The sequence below is a fragment of the Neopelma chrysocephalum genome, unplaced genomic scaffold, assembly GCF_003984885.1.
Source record: "Neopelma chrysocephalum unplaced genomic scaffold, ASM398488v2 Primary Assembly neopelma1_26, whole genome shotgun sequence".
In the NCBI taxonomy this organism is placed as follows: Eukaryota; Metazoa; Chordata; class Aves; order Passeriformes; family Pipridae; genus Neopelma; species Neopelma chrysocephalum.
The window spans coordinates 10,671,256-10,693,789 of NW_020897695.1; the positions used below are offsets into that span (position 1 = coordinate 10,671,256).

The 22,534-nt window shown below is 41.8% G+C and overlaps 1 protein-coding gene across 1 annotated transcript in view; it reads left to right on the forward strand.

Moving 5' to 3' along the window:
* SH3BP5 (SH3 domain binding protein 5) overlaps positions 1-22,534 on the forward strand; it is a 52,634-nt gene that overhangs the window by 18,844 nt on the left and 11,256 nt on the right. The window contains exons 4-5 of the mRNA XM_027675514.1: positions 13,836-14,000; positions 22,151-22,281. Of these exons, the coding sequence (XP_027531315.1) occupies positions 13,836-14,000; positions 22,151-22,281 (296 nt within the window). The remainder of the gene's footprint in view (positions 1-13,835; positions 14,001-22,150; positions 22,282-22,534) is intronic.

Below are 22,534 nucleotides of genomic sequence, written 5' to 3' on the forward strand. Positions count from 1 at the left end.
CCATGGAGCTAGTAAAAAGCAAAATTATTGGCACAGTTACAGTGGAACAACCAACTGACCTTTCCTGGCTGAAAGAGTGTTTCTGGTTAACTATTTAGAGACCAAATAACTATCATGTGAATTCACATTTTCAAAGGAAGGAATACAGAAACTTGAAAATTAACTTTGACAAACCTTCTACAAATCCTCCCAACTGTTCAAGAAAAAACTCAGAAGACCCAGAGTACTCGACTGCTTTCCTTGGCTCTGGTTTGGTGCTGTGTTATTGTTAAGTAATCATACAACCATGAAATGGTTTGGGTTGGAAGGGACCTTAAAGATCAGCTAGTTCCCACCCTGCTGCCGTGGGCATGGATGCCACCCAATAGATCAGGTGGCTTAATGCCCAATCCAACCTGGCCTTGAACACTTCCATGGATGGGGCATCCACAGTTTCTCTGGATGACCTGTTCCAGTACCTCACTACCTTCTGAATAAGTAATTTCTTCCTGACATGTAATCAAAATCTCTCCTATTTTACTTTAAAAGCATTCCTCTTGTCCTATCAGTAGGACTTTTTTTCTTTTTACATTTTGTATTATTTGTATTTTGTATGGGTGTTACTCCTCTAGCTGTTTGCAATAACCAGTCTAGGCTGGCAGTATAGGTTGTGTTGTTTGTGCTCTGCTTGTGCTGATAGTTTGCCCTTTTAACTGGAGATGATGTGTGGCAGGTGCCCTGGTGGCTCTTGGGGAGCCTCACAGCACTGTGAGATGGAGGAGGGAATGATGGCTGGATAAGGAAGGTGGGGTTAATGGTGTGAGAAGCAGCTTGCTCCCCAGGTCTGTAGATCAACCATATGGAAATTGCTATGATTTTCTTTTTAGATTACTTGGGTTGGTGGGGTGGAGAGGTAGGGGAGCAGCTTCCTTCCTGAACTGGGACTTACTGTTAGTGGTTGAGAAACTCGTCTGTAGGATGGAGGCTGATGTGTTGGCCTCAGCTAGCACTGTGGCAGGCCAGGCACAGGAGAGAGTGAGTCAGGCAGGCAAGGCAAGCCTTGCCTGGGAAGAGATGGCTGGGATGCTCTGAAGGGAAGAGAGACATGGAAGTTGCTATGTGGGCAATCGGGAAGCCCGGAGCTGTGAAGAAATGGTAAGGAGATGAAACGTAGGTGAGCTGTGCAAGAAGTGGTGCCTGAAACCATGAAGCATGGAAGCTGTGGGTTGTACCTGATGGCCTGTGAAGTTTTGTGTGTCCTTTTTTTCTTTTTGCTCCCTGTGGGCCTGCTCTAGACCTGAACCCCTTCTTCCCACAGACCTTTTCATTTTTTTATTACAAAACACATCATTAAATCTTGGGGAAACGATGTCGATGTGACGTCAGTCCTCTTGAGAAATACGGAGTTCCCATTGCTGTGATCCCAGGGGGTGTTCTCGGTATATTAATCTCACTTTCCACATGGTGCATGGCTGGCTGCAGGGCCAAGCACCCATCTGAAGAGGAAATAAGCCAGGCAAGGGAATATGTAATTTTATTATTGCGTGAGGAGTCATTTCCTCGACTTCCACCAGGGAGTCCACTGAGTTTCGTAAACTGTATTTCTAAAGCAGGATGTACTTTGGGTTCAGTCGAGAAAATGTTTTGCCACGCTCAGAATTTTGAGTGTTTTTTTTTTTTTGTGCTCTCTGGTCATGGTTGCACAGTTGTGTTTGAACCCCCCTGAGTAGTGTGTAGAAGTTCCTACCTTGCATTCAGCTGCGTGTGGCTCTGTGTTTCACTGCTGCCAGACGGAGCTTATGCTTGATGCGTTCTGTTTGCTCCACCTGAATGCTTAAAACCTGGAAATTGTATTTTAAGTCTTGAATTACGATTCTGTTGCATTTTTCTTCAGGCCAAAATAGCAACAAAGCCTAAGAAGCAGGGAGCCTAGGTAGACTTACCTGGGTCAACAAGCTAGGTTTTATCTGGCTGATTTACATTATTTATTTACTTAAAGTTTAAGTATGACTCAATATGACTTTTGTATTCTGGTTCTGTCATCTGGTTGAGCAGTGTGATATTAAAGCATCTCAAACTAGCTGTCCTTAAACCGCTGAGAAGATAACAGATAGTCTGTCAGATTTGGAAAGTTCTGCCAAAGATCTGATCTGTGAAAGAAAGCTCCTTAATGTGTTTGTCTTCCCATCAACCCTACTAATGCAGGATAGTGGGTCAGTGTGACTGGCAAGTTTTTACCGTCTTAATCCTGGGCAGATGGAAATTTGCCCCACGTTTGGGAGCACTAACAACTGCTAGTTCACAGATGAACTGAAAAAAAATAATCCTTACCTGATTCAAATTTAGTGCTTGGTTGCTTATATTTCCTGCAGACTCAGTGGCATCTGTAGCAATATCATCTGTAAATACTATGGTCTTGGATAGTAGGACCTAATTTTTAGCCATTTGTTTGTTGAAATACCTGTAGTGTCCCTCCTTTAAAAATTAGATCTCTTGTGTCTCTCTGTGCTTTCTGTGCCTCAGTGAATGGGTCTAGTTATTTTGGGTTTGTATTTATACATCCTACATTTTTGTTTGATGTGAGGACTATTCTGTTGATGGATGATTAGTTTGTATAAGCTATTGATGCAAAAACTGTAACTGGTTTTCTCATCGTTGCTGGTTGATGTGCCTTGGAGGATTCCATTACGCAAATTTGTTAGCTGTGCACTGTAAATTAGAAGTTCTTCCCTCTTCTTCTTTTCTTTGTAGAAATAGAAGAAAATACTGTTTTGTTTTGAAGAATTGTTTGTTTTACTGTTTTGAAGAATTTATCTAGAAGAGAGGGAGAAAATGACTCTCTTGTGGTGTCTCTTTCTCCCACTTTCCCCAACCACCCCAAAGTCTATTTGATTTCTCAGCTATGAGATGGCAGTAGTACAAAGCCAGATAGCTGTTCAACCTGCTCTCCATTAATTGTCAAGAATCCAATGACCTAATTATTTTTCCTACCTTCAAGAATGTTTCTTTCTTGTTGTTTTTCTTCTGTTGTGAAATACTAGAAGTGTTGTGCAAGTAGATCTCAAGTATTGGAGTGCTGGGGTAGGTAGGTGTGGAAATACTCTCTGTTCTTTTGAGTAACAAGGAGAGGGCTAGGACAGGAAAACTTTGGGGTTTTTTATATATGTCAGCTGATTTAGGCAGAAAGAAGTGATACAGGTGATCTGGCTACTGTGCTTAGCCACAGATGCAATGGCAGATGCTGGAACTGGTGGGAAGGTATAAATAGCTTTCAAAGGGTACTGGAATGTGAAAATAGAAGCGAATTCCTTTTTCCTCTGCTGTTGTCTGAAGATTTGATTAACATCATATTGCATCCTCTTCAATTTGTTAAAACCCAAGAGATTAGATAGTGCGTTCCTTTGTGTAGCTGTAACACTTGCATAGCTATTGCCAAAAGGCAAATCTACAGGAAAAAAAACAATTTAAAGGAAAGACTGCCTTATTTTGTTCTCTCTCACTATTTCCCCTCCCAATTTTTTCTGTCCACTAGTAAAGGCTATTTTAAGAGATTGTAAGCCACAGACAGTTAAAAATAGGAGTTGGCATTTGAGCCTGGGTGACTTGAGGTCAGGGTGATATCCTATGTACCTGTTTTGCGGGTAATTGCTCAGGGGTGACTGCTGAAGGCAGCACAGGTCCTGCAACTTTGGGGAAGTTGTTCACCCAACCCAGTCTTTACTGTGTATAGTGGTCTAAATAGGTGGGAGTTTATTATGAAATGATAAATGCTCACACTAGGGGCTGCTGCCAAAACAGATATGATATGGATGTTGGTTACTGCCTTCTGGATGTGCTTCATTATGACTTCTAGTAAAACTATGAATTTATGAGCTCTTGTTTGTTCTTGCTGGAAAAGATTATCTGAAGAGCCTAATTCCTGTGCAGCATGTGTGGGAATGGCTCTGCATTGACAGTTTCTGTGAGAAATATCTTTCAGTTGCAGCAAACTTGAAGTTCTACTATTGAAAGAGAAATTTTGTTGCCAGAATGTGGAAGAAATATCCATCTCTTTTAGATGTCTCTGCGTCTGGTGGGTGGGTGGTTGTTTTGTTTTTTTTTTTTGCTGTAATATGGTTTGTGTTGGTTGGCGGGGTTTTCTTTTTTCTTTTGGTAAAGGGTGCTAATGGTTTGTTCTCAAAGAACAATTTTATTGCTGTGAAGTGGAAATGACATTTTCTCTATTCCTGCTGCTACCTAGACTTTTTCCTTCATGGAATGGATTTAGTCTTTCATTTGTCCAGGGTACCACCTGCAATTATTTCTTTTAAGTGAAGCAAGCCTGTGAGTCACATGTGCTATGGTGTCATATAATTCCATTAGGAAAAACTTTAAAGGGTCAATAGATAGTTATCTTCAATATGTCCCTTAGGAAAATGACTGTCTCAAAAGTAGCTGTGAGCATGCAAAGGTTACCCTGGGGCTTTCTCCCAGCACATATCTCTGCTCTTGAGGATGGGCAATTGCTGGTGGGTGTGAGGCTTTCTGGGAACTGGGAAAACGTGTGCATAGCAGCCCATCAGCCAGGTGAAACTCCTACCCACATGCCTTGTCTTGGTTTCTGCCAGTATGCATGCACAAGGTGTGCTTTCAGAGCCAGGCTGCCAATCCCTTGCCAACACTCTGGAAACTTCTACTTAAAAACATTTGCTGCTTTGGTGGCAATTATGTGAGACAGTGATCCAGTGTTTCTCCTGAATTTATCTGTTACATCTGTATGTGCTGAATGTTTATTATCTAGGATAATTAGCAAATCCACTAAGGCAGGCAGTGTACCTCTTGCAGGATGCATTTGTGGGAGTTTGTTCCTTGCTATATTTAATTCCAGCAAAGGAAGCTGATGCCAGGTGTAGATGAGCATGTAGAGCCTCTCTAAACCTAGAAACCAGCTGTAAACCCTAGGCTCGCTGAGTCACTGCCTAAGCTCTCACACTGCAGGTGCATATTGCCTGGAGGATTATCTTGATGTTTTTCTCTCTTAATAAGATCTTTTACCTTGGAGAGAAAAGCTTGGACATATTCTATGATCCCCGCTTCCAGAAGGCAGCAGCTTAATAATTTTGGCCACAAACAAGTGCACAGCTAACAAGCAGATGGCAGTGAGTGCCCAAGAAGGCTGTGCCTGGATGGTATTAGGCTGAATAATATGTCATACTCTGGTGCCATAGACTTGTTAATCACTGTGAGTAACTCCAAGCAGACCAGCATCTTTCAACAACTGCATGAAAAATAAAGGAGGGGCAAAAGGCTTGGGGTAGTGTTTCCCATACAATCTCAGTGCCCAAAAGAGCATCACCTCCCTGTTCCTGTAAGGCAAGGAGCTAGATCAGTTAAAACCAGTGAGAAGACCAGTAAGTTTCAAATGACTGACTGCACAGTGGCAATGCTTGGCTCAGAGGTGATATTTTTGCCCTTGTTTCACAAGATCCTAGTGTACAGCCTAGATGGGAGCCACCAGAGAACAGCGAAGGATTGGCAGCTGATTGTTCAGTCTGGTCCAGGATTTGCCTGAACAGCGTTTAGGGAAATCGTATGTTTAGATATTTATTTCCCGTTTCCTTCCATAGCTCCTAAAGAAGGGAGGTGGGATTCTGTCTTTGAGGAGTCCAACTGTCTGTATACTGGTAACAGAAGTAGCTAATGCTGGTTGTGCCCTGAACTTTTTGTCTCTTGGAACATGGCTTATGATCCTATCTTAAGGGAGTTACACATATCACCTAACTTTAGCATAGAGCTGGATGTCTCTTGAAACATGCTTTGTAGGTCTACTCTTATTTCCTGGACCTTTTTATAGACTACAGGTTTACCAGGAAAGTAACACAGAACCAGGACTCAGGGCAGTTTTGTGACAATTAATCTGTTAGAAGAGGAGGGGTAGATGCATGTAGGGGGCCAAAAAGCCCAGCACAAGAATAAGACACCTAATCAAAAGCAGAGACTAAGGGACATATGGCTATAGTGTTTCATAGGCAGCATGGAGGAAATGGTTTGTCCTTCATAAAAATCTAGCAAGGCTTGTTTTCACCTTTTTCTCCTCCTCCACTTCGCCTTCTCCATCCTGTTAAAAATCTTCAAATCTGCTTTTGAAAAAGCATATTTTAAGCCATGTACAATTGTAGAGCTTTACAATAAACAGCTTAAAGAATGAGGGTATTTCAGACTCTTGAGAGACTATTTTCTGTCAGTAATGCAGTCATTGCAGATTAATGTGTCGCTCACAAGGCTTCATAGGTCTGTCAAAATGAGGTCACTCCCAAGGCTTTGGATTTTAGAAGTTGTTTATAAAACTTTGTACATGGCCTATAGCAAGAAGAAGTTTCTGGTGGTTCTTACTACTTCCCAGTTCTGTTTTGGCTCGGAATTTTTAGGCTGTTGAGAGAGGGGAAAGGAAGGTCATGGTCCTTAAGAAAAGCAAACAAAACCCCTACCCCCAATTACACCACTAGTCTGTTTATTCAGGAAAATGTGACTGAGAATCTAGGAGAACATTCAGCGTCACTGCAAAGTTTTTGCAAGAATGTTCTTTGGGTTTTGAGAAACTGTAAGAAAAAATGATGGTATTTGATATAAATACTGGTTGTACAGGACCTCTGGAGGTCATCTGAGCCCAACTTCCTGCTCAAAGCAGAACTGTCACATTGCTGGGTTACATCAACCATGACTTTGCCAAGTCATGAAAACTTCCAGAGATGGAGATTTGTAAACTCTCTGTGGGTCACACTGCCCTCCTGATAAGAAAGACATTTTTTAGTGTGCAACCTGAACTTCCAAGCTGCTGTCTGTGGCTGTTGCTCCATGTTATGCCATCCAATACTGCTGAGAAACATTCACTTGACTCTGTCTTCTTTACAGCTGCCCTTCAGATTTAGCTGGCAGCTAATTACATTGCTCCTTAGTCTCCTCCTTGGCAGACTAAGTAAACCCACATCCCTCAGCACTCCTTGTGGGAGTCATTGTAGGCCTCTACCCTATCTTGACATCCCTTTTGAACTGAGGGCTTTGATGTAGTATTCAGTATGCAACCTCACCACCACTCATTTGGGAGGAATGATAATTTTCCAGGATTGGCCAGCTATAGCCCTCTTAATGTAGCCTAGGGCATGGTTTGCCTTCCTCCCAACAAGACTGCACCTTTTCAGCTTTTTCAGCCTGACACCTGTTGTAATGCACAGCTCCTCTTTGGCGGGGCTGACCATGGGATTATTCCACCCCAGGTGCAGGATTCCGCAGGTCTCCTTGTTGAACCTTGTAAAGTTTGTCTTCGCCCAGGCAAGTTTCACAAGGGCCATCTGGGTTGATGTTCTACCATTTGCTTTTTCAACCACCTCCTCTGACTTAGTGTCATTTGCAGATTTACCACGGATGCAGTTGTGCCAGTATCAAGATTGTTATTAGGATGTTGAGCATTATGGGCCCTTGTGTTGATATTTGGGCTGCTGCTCTTGTTAAGGGCTGCCAACTGCATTGAAACAGCTTGAGGAAAACTGGAGCCAAAATAGCAGCACTCAATGGCTGGTCACTGTGAATGGTGCAGCGACCACTCAACTGCCTTCACCCTGTAGGCTTCTGAATTATTGAATCTACTGCAGTAGTGGATAAGACAGGTATACTGTGGTCAGTGAGTGGTGATCCTGCTGTCCTCATCCCTGCCAGAAGCTTGTGCAGGATGCCCTGGTGCGGTCAGTGCGATCAGAGTGATCCCTGAAGACAGGCAGTACTACAGCAACTCTGGTGAGCAGTTGATGGAGTAAAGCTCCTGTTTTGAAATATGTTCCCTGTTATAATTTGCACAGCAAATTAACTGTGGGATGCTGATAAAAGAATGAGAGGAGACCAGAATGGAAACATCTGAAACTTGCTTCCTTCTGAAAAGTGTGACTGGAACACAGTTAATCATTATCTATTTGATAGTAAGCAAGTACACGTTTGCTGGTAGCAATTAAACTATTGTTTTAAAGATTAATGAGTGGGAGAGACGTTAGTTTCACGGTGATAAACAAGTGCCTTCCAGACCAAAGGCCTTGGGCCTGCACGTGGTGTGCTGGTGCCTTGTTCTGAGCAGCAGCTGTGTGTTCCCTTCATGTTCCAGCTTACAGTGATTTCATAAACAGAGAAATTGTTCATGTCTTTCATTGCCAATAACACAGAGATGCTGAACTAAAGTGGATGTCAAGGCCTTGGCAGTGCACGATGAGTTAGGTTCACCTGGATAAACGAGAAGCCAGTTTTGTAAATACTTGAAAATAACGGATCGTTACTGACTGCCATTTCTGGTGGGAAATCTGCTAGTTAGGTTAGTGATGTCCTTTCCATGAATTTATCAACACTTGTGGTCTGGCCCTCTGGTGAGGGAGGCTGGCTGAGGGGAGAAATTCTGTATAGGCTTGTCTCCACAAAATGTACCCTCTGCACCTGTTTTTGGCAGCCTGGCTGGGCTGTCAGCTGCATGCAGGTGTATTCACGTGTCAGAGACTGAGCAGTGTCTCCCAGGGTGTATTAGATGTCAGCTAACCTCAGAGGAATGCTATAGCTATGTTGCACCATGTTTCAGTGTCAGTGATATTGTGCAGAAACAAAAACATCAGAGATTAGATGAAATGGAGTATATGTCATAGATTCAAGCTATATATGTTAGGGTGGGGAAAAATCCTCTATTAGGTCAGCTGGGCAAGGGCTCTGACTATGAAGAGGGCTTGGGTCAATAAAAGCTGTGTGAACTAATCAGAAAACTGTATTTCATAATTAAAGAGTACAGGTTTTTTTCTGCTTTGAAAATAGACAAGCAGATGTCTGTATGCTGCTGCCAGTTCCAGGAGGACTACATTTGAAAAAGTGCCTGGGTTTGTTTTCTTCTGTTAGCTTGCCATGGCCTAGCTTTTTTTGTTTTCATCCCTATCTGTAGCTAACATCATCCAGCTGTTGTTCATGATTCCCTTCTGTGCAAGGCCCAGTGTAGGCTAAGCAGAGGAATGCCCATGAGAGTGCAGCTTTTATACCCCAAAAAGGATTTGTTGGTATTGAGCACCTATGAGCAATACATTAATATCTTGCAATTATGAACCCTGTCAGTACCCCTTCAATTTTACATAATTTTTTGTTTTCTAAGTTGACATGTTTTATACTGCAGTGCTCCATTTGCTTCTGTGAGTGCTGCTACTGTGTGTCACCTTTGAGTCTTTGGGAGCTGCCTGGGAAGTTCAGGGCAGTGCCTATTGGAGCCTGGGCTCCATAGCAGATGAGGTCTTGGACAGGTGGAGAGGTCTGAGTGGGCAGAGCAGGACTTCTGGATGTTCAGCTTACTGTAAGGAAGGAATTGTTGTGGGAGATGTATTTGTAGCAGGCTGCTTGCAGAGTCCTGAGTTGCAAAGGAGGGATGAACAGAGCGGCAGAAGGAGTTGATGTCTGTGTGGATGGCCTGTGACAGACACTGCTGTGATGGTGGGATTCTCCTTAGCTTAAATCTCTGTGACTGTTTGTGTTTCTCAAGGAGTCCCACTTTCTATTATAGAGGAAGGGTCTGCGGTGGTGAAGACATACAGTTGAGCTTCCTGGCAGAAAGCACTGATTGTGAGCCACAATGAGCAGTGTCACTGTGGCAGTGGGAGCTGGGGCACAGGCCCCCGGTTCCCAAAGTGTCAAGACTTTCCTATTTCCAATGAGGGGTTCCACTGGCCTAGCTCCTTCTGACTATTTTGAAAGAGATCCTCACTTTTATATCAGGTAGACTCCATCAAGCACAAGTGTGACAGGCAGAAAGTTGACATCCTGCTTGCGTCCAACCTCCCTCAGAGCTTTTTGTCCGCATCCCTAGTACATTTTTCCTTATTCTCCTCCAGGGCTAAACCTCTCTCAAATCAAATACAAGTTTGTGATGAAAGAAAAATAGCCTAGTTTTCAGCCATTCATTTGAATTTTGAATTCTTATCTTTTGAGAGAAACAGCCACTGTCTAAAGTGACAAACTTCATACGCAATGTAAGGAGGTTGGATGGAGACATGAGCTCCTGTTCTCTATGGTTTTAAAAGCACATGAAGAACATGGCTACTCTCTCTTCCATCAAACAGAGTGACCTGCAGGCTTGGGACCGAGAGCGTGAGAGCAACCTGTCGGTGATGGTGCAGAACAACTTGTACATGCTGGAGGGAGTTTTAAATGAAGCCTAATTATTGAGTAACTCTACTAAAAAAGTGTTTGGGTATCCTTTTTCACATTGGCAAAGACACAAACCTGTTGATGTTTTTCTAATGATGAATGTATAATTCTTTACCCTAGAGTTTGGCCTTTTCTTTCTCAGGCTTTCAGTAAGTTACTTAAAATAAAAGACTGTAGATTGACTTCAGATAACTGTTGAAGCTAAATTGCTATTTGGACTAACTGTGTTGCTTAAAAACAAAACAGTGTTTCCAAATTGCCACTGCAGAGTAGTATTCAACAAATGCAGCTGGGAGGGAGTATTTAAATATGGTTTTGTTTCAGTTTTCCATTTGCCCACACCATTACAGGGCATGGAGCATAATGGATTATGGGCCCAGTATTATGGGCCTGCCTGTTAACAGCTTCAGCTCTCGATGTCCTACAGGTCCAGGTGCAAGTAGAAACGTAGCTGAATTGTAAATTTGGCTTCTGATTTTCATATAATAAAGTCCATTTTCCTGCTGTGCAGCCAATTGTGCTTTAGGGGCTTCATCAGAAGAGCTACTAGTACTGCAAGCTACCACTAAATGTTGTTTTTTCTGGAGATTTAATAACTCAGCTCCTAATGCTCTGCAGGCTTTTTGCTAGCTTAGATGTCTTGATCCCTGAGCCGGGTATCTGTGCCAACAGAAACTTTCAAGTGCTGATGCAGTTATGGTGAGAAAATTGTACTTCTCCTGTGCTCGCATTGCCCCTGGGATCTGGTTTTACTAGAGTTTTGAAAGAAGTTACTTGCTGATGAGGTTCTCTCTGTGCTAGGAATGGATCTCCAGTCCGTTTCCATGTGTTTATAAGTTGTTTCTTGCGCGGGCAGGCCTGCTCATGCAGGGAGGCAGCCATGGAGCTGAAGCTGCCTTCACAGCCTTATTGCTGGAAGTCATTGGTACCTGACTCCCTCTCATAAGGTCTTCCATGAAAATCAGTCCTGCTCTTCCTCCAAACATTCTCTGTACTGTTCTGCAGTATTTAGTGCAGGCTCCTACTGGAGTCTTGCATTTTATTTCACTAGTTAAAACCGATCTCAAACTATTTTTTATGGCAAACTTTTGGCCTTTAGTTGTATTTGATTCCTTTGCTAGCATAGGTCAAACTTACTGGAAGTTGAAAAAAAAAGTTTTGAATTTTTTTGAAAATTCAGTACAGGTTATTTTGTGCATCCGTTAACATTGGCCCAAAGCTTTGTGCTGCTTTGGAATGTGCAGTTCTGCATGGAAATTAACACTTTAATGCCCTGGCTCTTCACCAAGGCTTTAGGCAGGGTGGTATGGTGTAAGCTGCCTGAAAGCAGCAAAGGTTAGATGAATTTCTGCTCTGTGGAAACACCATGAACCACTTCTGAAGGAAATGCATCAGGGACCTTGGTTGGAAGGAAATTATTTCCCTCTCTAGCTAGTAACTGAAGGACCTCTGACACATAACTTCTATTTTTTTCATGGTCACTTTGGGGTGAAGTACCTCTCTGTGTGAGAGGGGGAAGGAAGTAAGAAGAGCTTGCTGCTATTTCAAGACATAGTGAGGGAAACTTAGTGTGTTTTATTTCCTTTTGAGACTTGTGTTTAAATTAGGAGTCTGTCTCCCCTGCCATGGGGCAGCGAGGGAAGGGTTTTTTCCATTACCTTTACAAATAACTGTGGTGAAGGTGTTTGATGCAGCTAGTGTTGACGAGGTGTAGCCAGCTGTTTGCTGGAGAAATACACCATTGTTCTACTTATTTTGTATCAGGGATTTTTAGCCACTTCCCAAACGACCACCATTTCTTCACACTAAAACCTCTTCGTTTAACACTTTATCTTCCTCAGTTTAGTATTCTGTATATCAGACTTCTTTTCCCAGTTTCATTCTCAGACTCCTTCTATGTATATCATTATATGTAAAGTTTTATTCATTATTTTGTCCTGTCAGTCACATCTGGTTGAAGACATTTCTTATAGGTAATGAGATATAAATAAACAGAGTAATCTTGGTTTATTTTTGGAAGTCATTGAAGTGTAAATGAAAATTGTCTTCATAGTGCTGGATGTTCAATTAATTGAACGTAAGTCTTATACTGGAAGGGAGATGTTTCAGTACAAAACAGTTCAAAAATACTTCTTTAAATAGAAATTGTGAAATATATGTTGTAGAAAAATTCAGGTAAAGATTTTACTTTTGAGCTAAACAAGGTATTTGTGTATCAACTTCAAAAGAGCTGCAGAGCAGTAAAATTTTGATATAGCAAATGAACACAAAAGCTTCAGAAATTAAAAATTTCTGATGTAGGAAAACAATGTGAAATCTGCATGTTTGAAAGCCTGAATGTTAAAATTGCTACTCAGTCAATGATAACTACAAAAAGAGAGGATATCTCTATCTTATTAGAAAAACACCCAACAAACAAAACCTAGACAACACCAGTTATTTGTTTATGAATATTCTTTGTCTGTTTACTGTAAAGTCACCTATTTTGAACATCTAAGACTTGTTCACACTTGGTACTCAAGTGTGACACTACTGAATTCTGCTATGGTACTACTGAAACCTATGGTATAATTGGCATTATTTCTGCTTTGTTGCTCTCCCCTTTTGGGCTGAATAGGCAAGAGTTTGCTGCTGGCCCTGGAGGGCTGATGTTCAGCTGTGAAAACGGGAGGTGGCTCAGCCTGCAAGATGGGATGTGAGCATTTTACTTGAGGACTGTTCAGAGTTGGATTTGGATAAAGTGAGAGCCTTGTTAAAACCTTCAGGAGAGATGAAGGTGGTCTGTACATGCAGTGTCACTGAGGATTTTTTTTGGTCCAGACAGAAGAGATCACAGCTCATTGATTAGATGGCTTCTAAGCAGTGCTTGCTTTGCTGGGAAGGTTGAGGTATATTGTTTTGGAGGAGTCTTTTCTCTCACAGCAAGAACCATATAGTTCACCAGGAGACTGTTCTCCCCTGCTTCAATGAAGACACTTGAAGGTGCTTCCTTCAAGCTCAAACTTTGTGTTACTTTGCTTAAAAGAAGCAGCAGTTTCCAAAAGACATAGCAGGACCTTTATTCATGTTTTACATGCACTTTAAATTCCCTTGGTTACCTTTGTGTCTGTGTACTGGGGACTTAGTGCACCAGTTGTGTCACAGCGATAGCAAAGTAGAAGAATGTCCAAGAAGAATTAGCATCCACTGTCTCAGAAAACTTGTTTGTGCTTTATAGCAAGGTCATACTTCCAGAACATTTCTTCAGTGTGATTAATGGTGCATCAGATAAAAATCCACCCTGACTAAACTCAGGGAGTGCCATTCTCAATGTACTCTTGACATGCTACAAGTTTGCTATTGCGTTTTCTTTTGTTTTGTTTCTCAGTGATTAAACCTACATCATAAAGTGTTCATCTCTCAGCCAGATGCTTATTTGTAGGCCATCAGCTGTGTGGTTTTTTGACCATAAACACTATGAGGCAGTTCTGGGCAAATTACCTCTTTGTGTGGGAACTGCTGTCTTAGCAGTACTTACTCCAGTGAAAAATATGTGCTACTTCCAAGTAAAAGATTGGGAAACAGTGACGCTGGTATGGTGCTTTTAAAGTCTTGGGATTAGTGTTGTAGATCTTCTAAACGTGACTGTTTAAAACTTTTTTTATGTTATTTTTTTATTTCTTTAGGCACAGCTGGAAGCTCAGAGGGCAACTCAGGACTTTCAGAGGGCCACTGAAGTGCTGCGTGCTGCAAAAGAGACCATTTCGCTTGCTGAGCAGAGGCTCCTGGAAGATGACAAACGTCAGTTTGACTCTGCCTGGCAAGAGATGCTCAACCATGCTACTCAGAGGGTAATACAATTGCCCCAGCACCTATCTTTTCCATATTTTGTGTTCTTCTGTGGCGTATGAGGCTTAGGTTCTGAAAGAACAAATTTCTGTTTTGATTCAGATACATGACATGTAGAAAATGAAGCTATGAAAAATTACGAAGCTTAAGGTTAAATGATCTGGGCCTTAGGCTTCTTCTGGGACAACTATATTTCTCTGTCTGGCTGTGCTAATAGCTAGTGGAGTAGCTCTGTACAGAAAAAAATAAATTACCATCTATGTTATAGGGATAACAGATAAACTTCACGCATATCTGCATTTGGAGTTGTGCCAGAATAATTGCACAGAGATGGCTATTCCTGAATACATGTGTTATGGGAGCTCTTACTCTGGAAAAACAGGGACATGTTCCAATTTTAGTATAACAGGTTCTTAGTATGGAATAAGTTGAACAAGGCACTTTGCTTCAGAAATACGTTTGAATGTAGAATTACTCAAAAATGTGTGGTGCGTTTTAAGCTTGCATTCTGCTTTATCCTCAATTAACTTTCAAATTTAGACAAGGTCTTACCTCCTTTGTAAAGTCTTTTTAAACTTACGGAAGAGATGCACCATCTAACAAAGAAAGACGGTATTCTTTCTAGCAACTGTCAAGAAGAATTTTCTTGTCTTTTGCTGTCTCTTTTTTTTCTGTCTATTTAAAAAAAAAAGGTGGAAAGGTTTTTTTAACGTGGAGGAACCAAAAATCAAAGTTAAAAATCTTTGTTCTGTCAGAGTTTCCTTAATATGCTAGTGAAGCTGAACTTGCTATTCCAAATATGCTAGCATGCCATACAATGTTCATATTGTCTTGCAGTCCTCAATGCAGTAGCTCTGTTCTGTAGCAGAAGCTTCTGAGTTATAAGAAAGCCTCTATTTCAGGGTGAATTGTAAAACCCAGCTGCCTGATGAGGAAACGGGGAACAGAAGGGATGTTGGCTGAGTGTAGGGGAGAGATGGAAAACCTGGTATATATTAAAGAAAGAGAAAACGAACTCCAGGGTATTGTTTGTGTTATTGTCCCTGTTATCATTAGGTATTTGCAGATCAGGTAACCACTGTGTGTTTCTGAGGGGAGCCTCCCCTTTGCATTGTGTCTGTGCCAGGACACCAACAGCTGTCATTTTCCCTAGTTGTTATCCCAGCTCAGTAGAGCAAAGTCCAGAAATGCATCCACAATTTTTGATTCTCAGAATTGATAGCTGAGAAAACTGGAAGCATCTAAGGAGTTGCTTAGACCTCCTGACTGCTAAACTGCTAAATTCTGGTGAAGAGTGACAGCAATCACGTATTGGCCACTTCTCTCTGGCTGGTATACTGCAAACTTGTGTTGGGGTGGGTGAGAAACACTAGCAATTTTGAGAGTTCAAACAGATTCTTCTTTTCATTGGCTATCTCAAGGGCATCCCTGTGTCATTCTACAACCCTTAAGCTTTCCCTGATGGTCTGTGGTAGGTGTACACCTGAGATGAGCAAACCCAGTGATTTACAGCAGCAGATCTCTGCTGACAGTGTTTGGAGTCATGCTGGTGGTGTTGATACGTATCATCACTGACTGCAGAATACCTGCTTGTTGAGGGACTGATACAAGCCATAATGTCTCTGATTCGTTACAGCTGAACAGTAAATAGGAAACTTAGATTTACTTACTGCAGGTGTAAAATATCCTGGGCACTGACTGGACTGCAGCTGAGGGCTCCTGGAATGGAAAACTTGTAACCCAGCAATTCCTGGTGCTTAAAATAGCCTGGGTAAGCTCAGTTTCCAGAAGACACCCACCTGCACCTTTCCTGGGTGTAGCAGATTTTGAGAGAGTTACATGGAAGTTTGTCTCGTGATTTTCATGAGACATGACCTCCATAGTGGAGGTCTTGAGACTAGGGCCAGAGCCAAGGAGAGTGAGAATGCTGTTGGAAGTCCTGACTGAACAGACCCAGCATTAGTTTGTTTGGAGGGCTTGACTGAGTTTTATATCTTCTTTAAGAGGGGCTGAAGACTTCCTTGTCTTCAGTGCACGCAGTTAATGAAGTTCTTGGTGTTCAGTGAGGCAAAGAGAATAACTGGGATCTCAGGGAGCAGAAAACGTCATCGTTCCCTACCAAGCTGTGGGTGAAAACAGATTGGAGGATGAGATCTACTGGAACAAAAGTTCTTCTTGACTGCCACAGTGTTGCTGATAGATCATTAATTGTTAATTACATTACAAGTCACTAATGGAAAATGGTTCTGAGAGTGAAAGCTGAGGGTTAAGAAATAGAATTCTTCTACTTTTCCTATAAAATTGCTTTTGGAGAAAGCTTTTGCATTCTAGTTATTTGGATCTGCTAGCTTTTTTTGCATGTGTTTATAAATGGCAGTTGTACTGGGCAGAGAATAATCTTGCAGTGGGCCTTGTACAGCAAGAACTCAAGCGCAGAAAAGCACCTCTGAGCCAAATGTTAAAAGTGGCTACTAATTAATTTGTTTCTCTGTTGATAGAAATGTCAGACAAGAGTAAAGGGTTTTTATTTGCTGTTCTTGGGCAAAGGCAGCAGGCTTTTTTAATTAATCTGAAATTTGGAACAAAACCTGAGCCCTGTAGCAGTTTGGTAGCTGACAAACACCACAAACAAAAAGCATAAAGAAAAAGGGTAAGCAAGAGAACAAACAAGAAACTGGTTTCTTATACAGCCATATGCGGAAATGCTGCCAGGTTAGTTTTGCACATGACCCAGTGGATATGGACAAAGACTTGGGTTCCAGAGTACCAAACAGGAAATGCTGTTTCCAGACCCTCACTGGGAGGAAATAGAGATAAGGATTACATGTTGTAATTGCTTTTTGGTGTCTCAATAGACTGAAAAGCTATTAACACTATTTTTAATGTAACTATCTAACAGAGTACTGTAAACAAGGCTTTTGTAGCCACTTATGCAGAAAATCATATACTTCAACTGATGCAAAATGGAAGAGTTAATGGAAATTCTGTTTATCCTGGATGAGCTGGAAGCATTACATGTGGAAGGTCTTTCTATTCATGGAGCAGACAGAAATGGTATGAACAGGTACAGGGAGTACAGGCTGTCACTTAGAATTTTTTTACACCTTGTAGTTTGAGCTACATTTCCCAAGGAAGCTGGGTGCATAAATAGGAGCTGGATGCCTGCCTACCTGCCTGCCTCTCTGTGAAGATGCAACTAATCCCTATAAATGTCTGTGCTTGAGCTATGTGTTGACAACAGTGAAGCACTGGATTGTGGTGCAATCCTGCAGATCAGGCAGCTGCTTTACCCACTTCTATTCCTAACATGACGTGTATTTTGGGGTAAAGTCCACTTGGCAAAAGTTCCATTATAATGAAAGGAGGTCTGATCAATGTGTTGATGGTTTTTGGAGAACAATTCATGTGACCAGAGGGGCAAGTTCATTTTAAAATAGATTCTCTGTTTATTGTAATAAAAATGTAGACAGTGTGATGAGCTTTTAAGCTACCTAGAGAAGAAAAGCACTGTTCACTCTTAGCCGTTGGCTTACTGGGTTTTTGGTGTGTCTTTAAAATTTGGAGATTATGTTTTTGGGAAGTGGAGGTGTGTTGCCTGTCTGCTAGTACCTTGAATATAATGCTACAGTTTGGGGTGCAGAGAGCAGGGCAATGAAAGGGCCAAAGGATGTTGAATTTTGGAGGGATGGAGGAGAAAGATCTTCACATTTATACTCCTGTTGCAAATAATTCATAAAGGTCTACAAAAGGAAGGTACTGACAGATGTGTTACCTCTAGTTTGAGAGAAGCTGGAGCAAGAAGGAAGATCCTTCATAAATTTCAAGAGAAATTGCTAATTTCTGTTTGCTGATGCAATCTGCAGTCTTAAAAAGGTTCTGCTTTTACAGTATTTCCTGAGATATGTTCAGTTCATAAATTCTGGCAGGAAGAAGAAATGTTTTGGCTCTTGATCATGAGACATTTTAAAAAGGAAAGGATGAGGGGAGAGTAAAGAGGGAGGAGGCATGCTCCCTCTTGGATTAATTTGGCTTGTGAAGCTCCCTCTGATATTACACCGTGAAGTGCCATCTGTCAGTGTAAAATGTGTGGGTGCTTTCATGATGTAGAGAGGAGAGGTACTTCCTGAAGCTAGAAAAACTTTGAGAAAAAAGGGGGAGAAGAAAAGTCTATGAAAGAAGCAACAAAAATACTACATCCTTCCTGGTCCTAATCCCTCTGTCACTTTATCTGGGAAATGCAGGGATTCTATGCAATCTTTTGTATTGTTGATTCTCTCCTCCTGGTTTACCCATCTTGTATTGTCTCTTTCCTCTTTTACAATCAGTTTAATTTTTTGAGAAAGAAACAGTTGTCCAGAGTAATCTTCTGGCTTAGATGGTCAGTTTTGCTGAACTCCATTGATAAAATTTTTCTTTTGCATCTGCTGTTATTACTGAAATTTTGCCTGGAGTCCATTTTTTACTTCAGGTCATGGAGCTATTTTGGGTGGAACAAAGCTTCTCATATGGACTTAATCACAATGAATATATAGTCTACACTGACCTTTCTTTTCCAGACAACTGGTTTGGAAATAAAGGGTTGGGAAACAGAGAAGAGGAATTGATTGAGACCTGCATTGGGGGTTTTTACTTGTTTTGTTTTCCAGTAGTTGTATCTTATAGGCTGTGCTACCTGGGAGAGTGAGTTCTGCCTGAAGTGATTGATCCAGTAGTTGGGGACAGGTGTGGGCTAAGAAATGTCCAGTGAATGCGTGGGCATCCTAGAAGTTCATCTACTCTGGATATTTTCATGCAAGAGTGTGTCCCTTGCTCACCCCAAGGGTATGAATGGCAGGTACCATGTAAGGAGGAAAGATGTGCCTTGAGCAGTCTTCATTTGAAGAGGTGTCATCCTCACTTTTATCCCTGCCTTTTTCTAAGTAATGCTGTTGCATCTGTGATGGCTTAGGAGCATCTACAAGGCAGGTTGGTGGTAGAAGTGATAGAAGCACTTTTATTAGACAAAACAGCTTATTTGGTAACTGTGATCAAAAGTTTGTGTACAAGTCCATGTAACACTGCTTTTTTTCTGCCCCAAATGTATTAGGGCTGATAAAAAGTACTTCTTTCCCACACAAGCCTATCTGTCTTTTTCTAAGCCCTTTTTAAGAGGTGAGGCATTTCCCTAGCTGGTCTTATATTGAACCTGCCAGATGTAGAGGTGGCAGCATTGTTTGCAGTTTGTCTCTGTCCACCTGCCCTGATGGAGAGCTCAGCCTTGGGTGTGCACCTTGAGCTACTGTCCCAGGGAAAGGGGACAGGCTGTCTCTACAGACCTGTGGGCATAATGTGAGTGTGATGACAGAATTGCCCATAGGAAAAAAACAAGGATGTGTAGGGAGAGAGTTTTTCTTATATCACTGATTTCTCAAAAGGATGAAGTATATAGCCTTTTTTTCCTTTTTTTCCTGGAGAAGGTAATGAACGTGGGTATATAAGGCTGACAGCAAATGTCATATTTTGTCAGATATTTTGAGGTGATTACAGTCTATCATCCTCAAATCCCAGTTCTGCAGGATTCAGCATTTCTGTGATGTTTGATATGAAAAGTATGAAAAACCAACATGATACTGGACACCTGACCTGCTCTATGACCCTGATGTTGGTAGCACTTATCATGTGATTTATCCCAGATATCAAAGTTTATTCTAATTTAGCCCCAAGAATGGATGTGAGGGATTGAAATGTAATTGAGCATTGTCAAATTCCAGTCACTCTGTTATTTTGTAGCTTCCAGCATTTTTAAATTGCAGTTTCCTTCCCACACTACAAAGAAGGTGAACCACCTTCTGGGCAGTCTTTGGAGACTGCATTTTCATTTAAGATACTTCCACGCTAAAAGCAGCCTTGTCTGACATGTTTCACTAAGGAAAGTCATTGCAGCAGCCTGGCTTTCAAACAGTTGTTTGAGATAAGAGGCTGCAGCTTATTTTCAACATGCAGGAGAGAGTCTGTTATGAACCTGATAATTTCTTTTCTCCCCTTTCTTTGAAAGTGGATGCATATAGAATAGTTGAAGGGCATTGGAGTTGAGTATATTATTTTATATCTGATCAAGAGATCCCTTGGAAATCTTTCTTTCTCATAGTTTAAAGTAATGTAGCAACTTCTTTGTTTAATAGTAGGTGGTGTCTGTAGATGAGCAAAAAGTGGCAAGAGCTAATGGTTGATGCTGATGCAGTGCAGCTTTGGCAATTTCACACTTTTCATTTAGGCATCAGAAAGGACAACACGACAGTTTTCCTGAAAGGAAGGTAAAAGTTGACTATACATTTTCCCTGTTCGGTTCAGCCTGAGGGCCAGGAGGGCTAGCACACTTTCAAAAAAACTAGAGCTTTGTGGGTGAGGTTATTTAAAATTAAGATACAGAGAGAAAGAAAATTCAAGGTATCTGAGAGCTCAGATACATAGTCTAGTGGTGGAAGCCAGTTGGAATAAATTGGCTAGAAGTTGTGGAGTAGTTGGTATCACAGCTGAAATATTTCAAAATCCAGTACTGGGGAAAAACAAGTCCTGCCATTTTTTGTATGAGTACTTTCATAACTGCTAGAAAAGAAGATTGAAAAAATTGCCTGCTTTCCCATCATTGCCAGACCAATAGAGAGGTGTCACCACTTTTCTTACTTTTCTTACTTTAAACAAATCAGTCACCTCCCTGTCTGGATCTTGACTGCTAGTGCATTAAATAAAACACATTTTCTGACTTACACCTCTGACATATCTAAGTTGGACAATAAAAGTACCCTGGATAGAATTACTGGCAAAGCGCGAGTATGGGACATCAACAGCGCAGCTAATGGAGAGACATTCACTTTTCCTGTTGCTTTTGTAGACTCCTAATTGCTGCAGAATGCCATGGCAGTGGGCACGTTTGTGAAGCTTTGAAGAAATGATGACTTGAAGAATTTGTTAGCTTGTGTGCAGGGCTGCAGCCTGACTGGCTGGGGAAGGTCCAGGCTGGCCGTGGAAAGCAGCTGACATGCTGGGCCTGGACTGCTGCATGTTAAGCATTTGCCTGTCCAGATAGAATCAGGGAATTGTTAAGGTTTGGAAAAAACCGTTAAGATCATCGAGTCCAACCATTAACCCAGCACTGCCAAGTCCACCACTGAACCATGTCCCTAAGTGCCATGTCTGCAAGTCTTTTAAATACCTCCAGGGATCGTGACTCAACCGCTTCCTTGGGCAACCTGTTCCAATGCTTGACAGCCCTTTTAGTGAAGAAATTTTTCCTAATATCCAATCCAAACCTCCCCTGGTGCAACTTGAAGCCATTTCCTCTTTCCTGTAGCTTGTTACTTGGGAGAAGAGGGTAATCCCCACCTTGCTACAACCTCCTTTCAGGTAGTTAGAGAGAGCAGTAAGATGCCCCCCTGAGCCTCCTTTCCTGATCTCCCACAGCTGCTCCTCATAAGACTTGTGCTCCAGACCCTTCACCAGCTTTGTTGCCCTTCACTGAACATGCTCCAGCACCTCAATGTCTTGATACATTAGGATAGTGATCTGGTCATCATGGTAGATCTGCTGGTTTGCATGATAGGGGGGTCAGCTTAGGGCTCCAACCTCTGCATTTTCAATGTTGAAACTGTGATTTGAGGATGGCCAGCTGTTTTAAGAGAACCATCTTGGGCATGCTGTTTTCCAGTGATTTAGGCTGAGTCTTCCCTCTGCTCAGCCCTTTCCAGAGGGATGGGACTGCAGCCGGGGGCTGAGCAGCCTGCCAGCTCTCCCCTGGGAAGGCCAGGCTCCTGTGAGAGAAGCAGGAGGGAACAGAAATGTAACTGGGTGACTTCTGCTAGCGCTGCTCCACTCGTGAATATCTAACTTGGTTTAAAAAATGGATGATCTCAAAATTTGAGGCTTTCTTAACTTCCTGTAAGAGATATTACGTGAGAAGCTGCAAGACCTCTGTCATAATAACACAGTCGATGCAAATCTGACATATTGCTGCTCTTTTCACGAAAGATTTTTAAGAAGGTTCATTGAAAGTAATTTTTTTCTATACTCTCCTGACATGAGCTGATTGGAGAGATTATGAAGTTGCTGTTAATTAAAAGGATAAGAAATGAAGCACTGTGTCTTGCCATTCAACCTGTTTCTTTCCCTCTTGAAGGTCATGGAGGCAGAACAGACCAAAACAAGAAGTGAGTTGGTTCACAAGGAGACTGCAGCCAAATACAATGCTGCCATGGGAAGGATGAAACAACTGGAGAAGAAGCTGAAAAGAGCCATCAATAAATCAAAGTATGTTTTACATCTGGAGATGAATTTATTGGTGAAATCTGTTTGGGGGAAATACCGATTCTGTGGGGTTTTTTGAACTTGTAAAAGGGTATTGCTCTTTGGGCTCCTGTCTGCACGGAGCAGCCTCACAGCACAATTGGTACTGGTATTTGTCTTTGCATTTGTTGTCCTTCTAAGTGTATTTTGAAAAAACTGATTTGATAGACTGGTGAACTACGTGGGATAAGAAGCCTTTCCTGGGTGGAATCTTGGT